This window comes from Chironomus tepperi, unplaced genomic scaffold, assembly GCF_022539635.2.
Source record: "Chironomus tepperi strain 1889 unplaced genomic scaffold, CSIRO-AGI_Ctep_v1 contig_456, whole genome shotgun sequence".
Taxonomy (NCBI): Eukaryota; Metazoa; Arthropoda; class Insecta; order Diptera; family Chironomidae; genus Chironomus; species Chironomus tepperi.
The window spans coordinates 906,680-917,405 of record NW_027226578.1 but is presented as its reverse complement, the minus strand read 5'-3'; the positions used below and the strand labels follow the sequence as shown (position 1 = coordinate 917,405).

The 10,726-nt window shown below is 33.8% G+C and overlaps 4 protein-coding genes across 4 annotated transcripts; 2 read left to right on the top strand and 2 right to left on the bottom strand.

Moving 5' to 3' along the window:
• Window positions 1-253: 253 nt before the first annotated feature.
• LOC139098961 (globin CTT-IV-like) lies at window positions 254-803 on the bottom strand. The gene has a single exon (XM_070651352.1). The coding sequence runs from the start codon at window positions 770-772 to the stop codon at window positions 317-319; it is 456 nt and encodes a 151-aa protein (XP_070507453.1). The 5' UTR covers window positions 773-803; the 3' UTR covers window positions 254-316.
• A 604-nt stretch (window positions 804-1,407) lies between these two features.
• On the bottom strand, window positions 1,408-1,973 carry LOC139098992 (globin CTT-III). Its single transcript, XM_070651383.1, has one exon. The coding sequence runs from the start codon at window positions 1,936-1,938 to the stop codon at window positions 1,483-1,485; it is 456 nt and encodes a 151-aa protein (XP_070507484.1). The 5' UTR covers window positions 1,939-1,973; the 3' UTR covers window positions 1,408-1,482.
• Window positions 1,974-4,945: 2,972 nt separating this feature from the next.
• Window positions 4,946-5,540, top strand: LOC139098972 (globin CTT-IV). Its single transcript, XM_070651362.1, has one exon. The coding sequence runs from the start codon at window positions 4,982-4,984 to the stop codon at window positions 5,435-5,437; it is 456 nt and encodes a 151-aa protein (XP_070507463.1). The 5' UTR covers window positions 4,946-4,981; the 3' UTR covers window positions 5,438-5,540.
• Window positions 5,541-6,559: 1,019 nt separating this feature from the next.
• On the top strand, window positions 6,560-7,241 carry LOC139098979 (globin CTT-E/E'-like). Its single transcript, XM_070651368.1, has one exon. It carries the CDS (start codon window positions 6,600-6,602, stop codon window positions 7,056-7,058), a length of 459 nt encoding a protein of 152 aa, XP_070507469.1. The 5' UTR covers window positions 6,560-6,599; the 3' UTR covers window positions 7,059-7,241.
• The last annotated feature ends 3,485 nt before the right edge of the window (window positions 7,242-10,726 follow it).

Sequence of the window (10,726 nt, the reverse complement as noted above, 5' to 3'; positions counted from 1 at the left end):
TTGACAACTTCATCCAATTTATGAATGAATGTAAAGTAATTGAAATGTCGCTTCTGGGTTGCTATGACAAAAAGTTCAATTTAGAACAAAAGATGTTAAGGAACATTCGTACATAAGTACGATTTCTGACACTTTCTCTGAAATTTTCAAAACTTTACATCTTAAAGCTTCATACTCATTAATTTTTGAGTTTTATAATCAACCATAGCTGAATGCCGTCCTGAAATTCCAAATATTAAGTTAAAAGTCTCAATTATTTCAATTATTTAAACAGGTACAGTTGAATTTTATTGAGTCAGTTTAAAGATTTCAAAATTTACATCTTGGCGAAGACCATTCCGAAGAAAGCATCAAGAGTTGCGCCCCATGCAGCTTCAGCTCCAGCGAAATCGGTGTGAGCCTTCATGTAGCTAACGAAAGCTGAACGGAAGTTGTTCAATTGAGCGTGTGTAGCTCCACGTGGCTTGTGTGAGGCAACGAATGTGTTGACATCTCCTTCAATGTTTGGCAAGTCTGAGATGATCTTTGAGAAGAATCCGACGATTTTGTTTGCATGAGTAGCAAATTCAGCTGATCCCTTGATTGATTCGAGGTCCTTTCCAGCGAATTGTGAGAATTTGTCTTGGATTGATGAATCGGCTTTGAAGACGGCATAGAGGATGCCAACTGAATCTCCCTTAACACCAGCGAATGATGATTGGACTGTGCTGATTTGGTCAGCAGTCAAGGCTGAGGCAGCGGCGAAGCACAAGGCAAGAACGATGAATTTCATTTTGATTGATTTGTGAAGCTACAACTTTGAAATAAATTGAAGAACTGATTTATTCTTCTAATTGTCACTCTATTTATACTTAGAAGTTGTTTACCAAAATAGACCCGATCTTTTCTGATAATGCACGCACCAAAAATATTCTAAAAATATACAAATGATCATGCTTAATTTGATTATCTATGACGAGTGGGCATTCAGGCTCGTTTCTTGATTGATAATTGATATTAAAAAGAAGAAGTTGTTTAATCTTGTTGATGGTATAAGCTATAGTCAAGTGCTTTGTTATTACATGCTGAACAATTGCAATTAAGAGTTCAATTTGTAGTCTAGTTACTAAATTCCTTCGAGAAGATGCACGAGGGTCTAATGTCGCATCTATAGTTCGTCAACAGCTGGATCTGTCTTTAGATAACTTCAGCCAGCTCCTAATTCCCATCACTTTTGCATCGTTGCATTTAGACTATATTTACTTACATATTAGGGTTTTTTATAGACTGTAACATTTCGCCTGATTGGTATTGAATGTCTTGTAAGTACCCCTAAATGTATACATCCTGTAAACCCTTCCCCAAGACTTCAATTTACCAAATGCCTGGAAATAGCGTTCTTATCATAAAAATCATAAAAAAATCAGATTAAATTGCAAAAATGGATAGAATTTTATTTCCTAATTATTTGAGTTATTCCGATATCACTGTTATTAAGTTGATTTACATTTGGGCGAAGATCATGTTGAAGAATGTATCAAGAGTTGCACCCCATGCAGCTTCAGCTCCAGCATAGTCGGTGTGAGCCTTCATGTAGCTGACGAATCCAGCACGGAAGTTGTTCAATTGAGCGTGTGTAACTCCACGTGGTTTGTGTGATGAGACGAATGTGTTGACATCTCCTTCAATGTTTGGCAAGTCTGAAATGATCTTTGAGAAGAATCCGACAATTCTGTTGGCATGAGTTTCGAATGGAGCTGTTCCCTTGATTGAGTCGAGGTCCTTTCCAGCGAATTGTGTGAATTTAGCCATGATTGATGGATCAGCTTTGAAGACGGAGTAGAGGATGCCAACAGCATCTCCCTTAACGCCATCGAATGATGCTTGGACTGTGCTGATTTGATCAGGTGTCAAGGCTGATGCAGCGGCGAAGCACAAGGCAAGAATGAGGAATTTCATTTTGATTGGTTTGTGAAGTTACAACTTTGATTCAAATGCGAATGCAAACTGAATTGTTCTCAAAATTGCATCTCCTTTTATACTCAAAAATTTAAGATGCTCATTTGCAGATGATGATAAGGTTTTGCAATATTCATTCAAAAAAAGTTCCATTATTCAACGGTCATGTGAGTATGCATTGATTAAAGTTCAGTATACTTGCAGATTAAATGATTCTTCATATGTTCTAATCTCCATGTCCTTCGTCACATACAATATTATTATCAGTCAAATATTCTGACCCGCATATGCTCGTGTATGGTACCTTACGTATTCGAATAGAAACATATGGCAGAGCATTTGTTTATACAGCTGGTTTTAATTATTATAAAATATTTCATAACCGAAATTGATAAGGAAACTTTGTTGCTGATTTGAATGGGCATAAGTATGACATGATTCAGTGGATTATCGGAATGGTCTTTGATGCTTGAGATATCTATATTGATATGGATATTAAGAGGCTGACAGCGTCAAGAACATCTTATCATTTTCTATAAGATTCAGCATATTGTCTTTTAAAAACTATATTTAGAGCTACTTATGATAAGAACAAATGGGAATCTACTTGATTATTATAATTAGGATTGCCTGAACTTGTCATATTCTCATTGTTTACTATCAAATTTAAAAGCATGAAAAATGACGTAGTTTAATTGTTTAAAGTGTCTAGTTTTTTAGACATGATGATGGGCACGACTATATGCTTATACTTAGAATAATTTTGATGAGATAAAGATTTTGTTGGGATTTTCATTTCAATGATGATTAGCCGGCGGTCATGCATATCACATCATTTGACTAAATTGATATAATTCAGCTGTATTGGCATTATTAGCATTTCCTAATCCGATTGGCATAATCGATCAGAAATCCGGCAACAGATTGGTATGTTTCTGACTAGAGACTAGATTCTTTTCAAATCCGACGGCATGGTAGAGTCACGCTGGTCTAGTGTTGGATTTTGGATCGATTAACAGACTTGTGCTATTCAAATACTCTAATAAGGAGCTTAAAGGGATCTCTTTGTCTGTTAGGGGTAATAGTGGTACCGTAATACCATCAATGCATAATATCTGCTCGTGATCATAGTCATTAATTTCCTCAAACTCTAGGTTAACCTCTCTATCTAAAGCAAAGAAAACGTAGAATTAAACCACCAACTAGCAACAATTCACCATCATCATCATCATCTGCTCTTATGATAAGGTAAACAAATATTCAATCATAACAAGAAATGCTACCGTTGACAATGTCTTATCACTTATAATACTCTAAAAATAAATTTACTGCATTATGTTGAGTTCAAAAGTAAGATTCTATTCTTTGTACTTGTAGAAAGTCACGTAATCATATTTTTTTTTGTAAGAATCATTTTCAGCCTTCATAACTTATTGCTATGTAGTTTAAGTCACTGACTGTATGCGATGACAACAAATAATTTCTTAATTTGTTGTTTACTGTTGTTAATTTATATTTGTGGGGATTATCATTGGGTACAATAAATTTGACCCATGGGACAATTACATGAAATTTATTGAATAACAAGTTACATAATTGCTGATAATTTGCATCAGCAGGGATGATATTTATTGTGCCAAAAATTTACAGTTACTTATTTTTTTGGGAATAATTAAAAAAGTCCATTTTTAAGCATCCATAACAGCATCAACTTACTTTAAATCTAATGCAAGTTTGTTGCTCTCTATCTCATGATCGCAAGCTGCTTGCATCGCATGAACATCAATTTTTTTATATAATTTCGAACATTATCCCAATTTGTCTGTAAAAAATGTACATTAAAAGGCCATTGAGGGGGCAAATCTTATCTGCAGCAATACTGCACACGTTTTTTTGAATGTACATCCTATACGTCAGTCAATAACATGAAGAAAGTTGAATAATGAATCGATGATAAGGCATTTGGAGAGATTATGTAAGGATTTATTGATGGATGCAAATATTGATGCTAGATATTCAGCTTCTAAGGCTGAAAATAGCATCGACGTTCTCATTTCAAAGTCAAGGTCATATGAAGGAATCACACAACATACAGCAATAAAACTATTCCCTTCTGTCCCGAAATATGCACGTCACCATTCACCAATACATCTGCTATTGATGGGAATTTTGAAATTCGTTATTTTCATTCTTCTTCGTGTTTATTTTTAGAAACTCAAAGTCGTTTCTTGAATTTCAGCCCGTATACGGCCGTATGAAATTTATGAATGATTGGATTTTACCCAAAAAACTAGAAATTTTTTAATATTAATTTTCGTTACTAACTTACTTATTTTGCTGGCCTTACAGATCAATTATGATCCATGACCTTCCTCAGATAAAGCTTAAAGCTGGCTCTATCGTTGGCTTTCGTCTGCCAATTACCAATCCACAATTCAATATCAATTTTCTATACTTGATCTGAATAATACAAGTCCATAGGTTAATCGATCCAAAATCCCGCACAATGGCATGATGCCGGCACTCTCATGTCAGAGCACTCTCATGCTGGCACCAGGTTAACGTGCCTCTAAGATAATGCCGGATTTAAATCGAATCTGGATCCAAATCAAAGTCAAATCGTCTTATAGCCAGATTATTAATCATTAAACCAATTTGAGCTATTCGAAAGACTAAGTTCATATTTATTTTTGGATATAATGTGGGATATTAAACTAATTTATTCACCATAGTATGTACTTTAAAATTGCGATTGCAACAATCGAGATAATTCCAATTTAAATGATTTTAAAACAAAACAAATAAAAATTCTGGTATACTTTTAATCGGAATTATAAACAAAACACATAAGCTAATCAGAGTCAACTTGAAATTTTTGAATGTTATCAATTATGTACATGCATTCCAATTTTATTATGAATACAATTAAACATCTGCATATGAGCATCTCAATTTTTCGAGTATAAAAGGTGAAGTAATTTTGAGAACAATTCAGTTTGCATTCGCATTTGAATCAAAGTTGTAACTTCACAAACCAATCAAAATGAAATTCCTCGTTCTTGCCTTGTGCTTCGCCGCTGCCTCAGCCTTGACAGCTGACCAAATCAGCACAGTCCAATCATCATTCGATGGAGTTAAGGGAGACTCAGTTGGCATCCTCTACTCAGTCTTCAAAGCTGATCCATCAATCATGGCTAAATTCACACAATTCGCTGGAAAGGACCTCGACTCAATCAAGGGATCAGCTGAATTCGCTGCTCATGCCAACAAAATCGTCGGATTCTTCTCAAAGATCATTTCAGACTTGCCAAACATTGAAGGAGATGTCAACACATTCGTCTCATCACACAAACCACGTGGAGTTACACACGATCAATTGAACAACTTCCGTGCTGGATTCGTCAGCTACATGAAGGCTCACACCGATTATGCTGGAGCTGAAGGTGCATGGGGTGCAACTCTTGATACATTCTTCAACATGGTCTTCGCCAAGATGTAAATCTGGTTAAATCATACATTTATATTATAAAATGACATCACATTGACTAAGCTCGGAAAACTTTAGGAAATAAAACCTGTTCCATTTTTAAAGCAAAAAGAAACCTACCTTGTTTATTTATTTAGTATCTCATCTACGTTTTCAGAAGTTGCAAAATAGATTTTCAGGAGTTTATTGACTTTTTCTAATCATCATGTCCTTGACATCGTAAACAACAGCATCTCACATTTAAATGAGATTAATAAAAGCTGCTCAAACTGTCGAAAATAAGTAGCGCAACTTTTGAGCATAAATTGAGAGCTGATTCATCAAAGATCATTTAAGATCTTCCATGAGCCTCACACAAGCTATTTGAAGCTACATACGCTCAATCGAACAATTTCTGTTAGTATCATGAAGACTCATACCGACTTTATTGAAGATGAAACTGAATGTGCCCCATTCTTGATGATTTATTCGAAGCCACCTTCTCTAAGATGCAAAACTATTGAATATCAGTGATTTTTATCAATATTGTCTTAATTTATGACCAAGTTTCATGATTTGAATGACATCCTGAATGAAAATGTTAAGAATCTAAGTTTATTTGCTTCCAGACTTCAGATTTCATTGATAATGTTCAATTTTGTGAGCATACCCATAATCATATTCGTTGTCTGTTCAGGATTGACACTGTGATAGCATTCGAAGGATAGCAATTGTTACAGCTGGAGAACTTAGTATAATGAGCATAATGATATCAAGTTAGTCAAATTCTATCAAAAATTGAAGCATAAAGTATAACTTTCATTTTAAAATTATTTAGGCATTTTATTGCGTTCTACAAATTATTATGGGGTGTATAGCTTGTGTGACTTGTATGTGTTGCGTAAATACACTCACGCATAGTATAGTATAATATTTACATCTGTAGATGTTGGCATATGATTTCATCTGTATTGGTGATCATGTCTCTTTCCCTCAAACATATGATCAACATAAACACATCCCAGACTTTGTTGGTAAACAAAAAAAAACATCTAAACAACATGTTTCGGTACCAATACAGTAAGAACATATCCAAAATTTTGAGTATAAATAGAGATGGATTTTCTAGATCAAATCAGTTCTTGTTTGAATTTGAATCTGTAACTTCACAAAGTACACCACTAAAAAAATCATCATGAAATTCATCATTCTTGCATTGTGTGTAGCTGCTGCCTCAGCATTGTCAGCCGATCAAATCAGCCTTGTGCAATCATCATACGCTAAGGTTAAGGGACACTCAGTTGACATTCTCTATGCCACTTTCAAGGCTGATCCATCGATCCAAGACAAGTTCCCACAATTCGTTGGTAAGGATCTCGAAGCCATCAAAGGAAGTGCTGAATTCGCAGCTCATGCTGGCAGAATTGTCGGATTCTTCAGTGGTGTCATCGATGACTTGCCAAACATTGGACCACATGTTGATGCCTTGGTTGCCACACACAAGCCTCGTGGAGTTACACATGCACAATTCAACAACTTCCGTGCTGCTTTCACTACATATCTTAAGGGACATGTTGACTACAATGCCGAACTTGAAGCTGCATGGGGTGCAACTTTAGATGCCTTCTATGGAGCTGTCTTCGCTAAGATGTAAACGGAAATAGAACGGATCACAATTGAAAAGACTGCATAAAAAATTCAAGTAAAAATTTAAATTTAAAACTTTCTACTATACTCATTGCCTTTCTTAAAGTAACTTCTCATTAATTTTTTAACTTTTGTAATGACTTGATACATTTCAAATAAATAAAAAATTCATTTTTATAACAAAAAAGAACTGCATATTGTGCTACTTTTTGGATATTTACAGCAAAATGATTACATTTTACAGCATTTTTCAATTAAATTGTGTCAAAACAAGCATCTCTTTATGCTCTATTTTTGACAATTTCTGAATTTTACTAGTTTTGATATTTAATAATTTTATTATTTTGCTAGAGTTCTATTTATAGTCACAGTTATTTACGAATGAAGCGTGAAGAGTAAATTGAAAATTATGAGGGCTTTAAATGCATAGTTCCACCGACATATCTATTTGTCTATTCATATATTGAGTGTTTCTGAAAATATGTAACTCTAGTTGACATGCACTATGTCTCTAGATAAATCTTTCACTATGTTGGGTCCAGAGCAGTTGGTAAGATAGTCGGATTTAACTCCCTAGTAATGTCTAATATTCGTTAAAATCTAATTGAAAGCTAGTTGTAACCTAGGATCTGATACCCAGCTGACTCTCTGTTATGGAGTGATGGAGAAACCGAAGACTGACTCCGAAACTGATCGACTATCAACAAGATAGTTTCTCTTAGCATCCTCACTCACTACTAAATGCATAGCTAGCAACCAAACTTCATGTCAAGATATGTCCTAAAAAGAATAGATGAATTCTATTCAAACAACCCTACAGGAAAGGGTGGCAGCCCAAAAATCAGGATAGAAATTTTGAAGTTCACAACATACCATCTCCAAACCCAACAAGTTCAAAAAAGGAACTATGTTCTCTACTCTAAATTTTGAGTCTTTGTCAACTTTTGTTATCCTAGAATATTTTACAAAATTCAGATTAAACTTGACATAACTATGCACCCCCATCTCCATACCCTAGCGATACTTAACTTTCAAATGACTCCGCCAAAATGCAGCCATGATCATAAAAAGGACGTAAAATTCTACTGCGTAAAAACTGTAAATTTATATTTATTTTAGTTCACATGCACCCTTCTCATTTCCATCAGATGCTTTGTACATTAAAATTTTAAAAATATTTTTATTTTTCTCATGTTGTTAGAAAGGATCTGCTGCAGGTAGGGGATTTTTTCTGTATTCCTATTTGTTGATTTCATCAGCTGATATGTCCTCCAACATATGTTTTTGTTATGATATTTTGAACATGAATATGCTGTACATTATGATAAATTTGTATTTAAAGGATGTGTTTTATGAGTAGAATTTTGGAAATTAATTAGGTTTTTTGAGTATGACATAAGGACTGATGTTGACTGAGTATTGAAAAATGCAATGTTTCACACTTTTAGTCATGTTTAATTGGTAATTGGCACTGAACAGCCAGTAATATAGCCAATTTTAGAGTATTCCCATCCAAAAGTCAGTATAGTATCTGATTAGCTCAAATATAGTCCTAAGTCGATATCAAACGAACGCTTAGCATCTTCAAATTGACTTCTTTGTTCAACCTGTCTTATTTGATGATCTAAATTTGCTGTAGAAGCTGAAGATCTAAGAGTTCCCTTAATTCTCAAATAAGAACTAACTGCGTCATTTCAGACAAATTTACCCATTCACAACAACCATGAGTCAGTCACATGATCATCAAAAACAGTCAGATAATTCATCTAAAAATAGAACCTGCCATCCGCTGGGGTACCATTCCCTTAAAAAGATAATGCCATCATCATACAATTGCATTATTTCTGTATTATATAACAACACAGAACGAAAGGAAGAAAGAAGAAAGAAGAAGAACCTGCAATAAATTTAAACAGGAATATCATGTTCTTTAAAATCAGTTCTGCCTGAAATTAACAAATGCATACAAACACAAATAAATGTGAGAAGCACGCAAAAGTCACGTACGCACTGATGACGATGCTGTGTATTTTTGGGGTTTTAAAAAATTTGTTATATCGAAAGATTTAAGGTACGATACATTGCAATTTATTTACATCCTTTTTACCTGCATGTGGTGATAACAGCTTATATGATGAGCCTTTAAGGATTCATCAAGATTTTTATATATACTTGGTAATAAATTCATAAAAATTATTTACGACCAATGCAATTTGTGTGAACAATTGTGGGATAAAGCCAGTAAAAATTGAGGATGAAGAGATTGTAAAACTGTGAATGGCTTTTGAATGAATAATGTGAATTTCAAGGCAGTTTAAAAAATTAATGGAAACATAATGGTTAGTTGATGTCTAGTTATTAATATTGACAATTGCCAAAGAGCAGCCAGCGATAGAGTCAGTTTTAGACGTCAACTGAGATAACAATAGATAGTTTACCTGTACGGCCAGTGAAGTAATGCAGTCAATGTCCAGTTCTAACGTAGTCCAGTCCACTCGGCAGTTATTGTCCCATTTAATATATCGAAATTCATGTAAAATTATTCACAAATAATCCATAAGCTCTGTAAAATTCATCAAAGAGACAATGAAATCAGTAACCAAGCAACAAACATATCAAAAGCCGGAATCCTTAAAACTTTGAAACAGAAAGATGCACTTTTAAATAATTTAAATGCAAAGAAAGAATAACTTCTTAAAATAAACATCAAAGAGACAAAGAGACAATGGTGGCCGATCAGCCCAAATTATGGAAACCAGTAAAGTAGCTCCCATGTATCGTTCAATTGACAATTTTCATGTCTGATACAGATTAGGGTCTGCTTATTCCAGAAGAAGACAATCTCAAATCACTGATTTATTCAAATGCATGCAGACTGAGTTACTGAAAGTAGCTCATGAATGAACTCAAAGCAATAAATATCTAAAGTACTTCTGTGCATCAAAAAAAGTCATTTTTAGATGAAAAATTGCAAAATTTAATATCAAAAAGCAATAAAGTCACTTTTAATTGAGTAAAAAGCAATATTTGCAAGTTTGAGAATTAATCGCTACTTCATAAAGTTTAGTACTTAAAAAGCAATTTTAAAATCATTAAACACAATTTTTCATTCATGTACGATAAAAGGAAGTCCACTTCTAAAAAAATTTATTCCACTGCCAGCAACGACAAATGTGTGAAATTAAATAAAAAATTCAACTTGCTGTTAAAAATGAGAGAAAAAAAATAAAAAAATTTAATGCAAATTAATTGTCCGACAATAAATTAAAAAAAAAATTGTCAAGGGAGGGTTTGGGACACTGGATAGACATTCGAGTTGGGGATAAAAATTGTGAAAATAAAAAACAATTAAATAAATTTGTTCACCATTTAAACGACATGTGCAATTAAGCAATTAAAAATGTGCATTGCATTATTTATCATTGTGAGATTTTTTTATTATTTGTTGCTGTTCCAATTGATGTCCTTCTTTTTATGAAATTTCTCCAAAAGGAGGCTGCATAACAATGAGAACCAAACAAATGTGTAAATGTGCGATTTTACGTATTGATTTTTAGGACTATTAATGTCAATCGTTCAACTGTTCATTTATTCAATTGCATGATAAAACATTGGTGCTTTTGAGGCGGCTATTAATTACCAGTTGTGACACATTTTTTTTATATGCTGTCTGAT

Excerpts from the sequence above, each read along its gene's own strand:
- LOC139098992 (XM_070651383.1), bottom strand. The coding sequence starts at position 1,938 with ATGAAATTCCTCATTCTTGCCTTGTGCTTCGCCGCTGCATCAGCCTTG.
- LOC139098961 (XM_070651352.1), bottom strand. The coding sequence starts at position 772 with ATGAAATTCATCGTTCTTGCCTTGTGCTTCGCCGCTGCCTCAGCCTTG.
- LOC139098972 (XM_070651362.1), top strand. The coding sequence starts at position 4,982 with ATGAAATTCCTCGTTCTTGCCTTGTGCTTCGCCGCTGCCTCAGCCTTG.
- LOC139098979 (XM_070651368.1), top strand. The coding sequence starts at position 6,600 with ATGAAATTCATCATTCTTGCATTGTGTGTAGCTGCTGCCTCAGCATTG.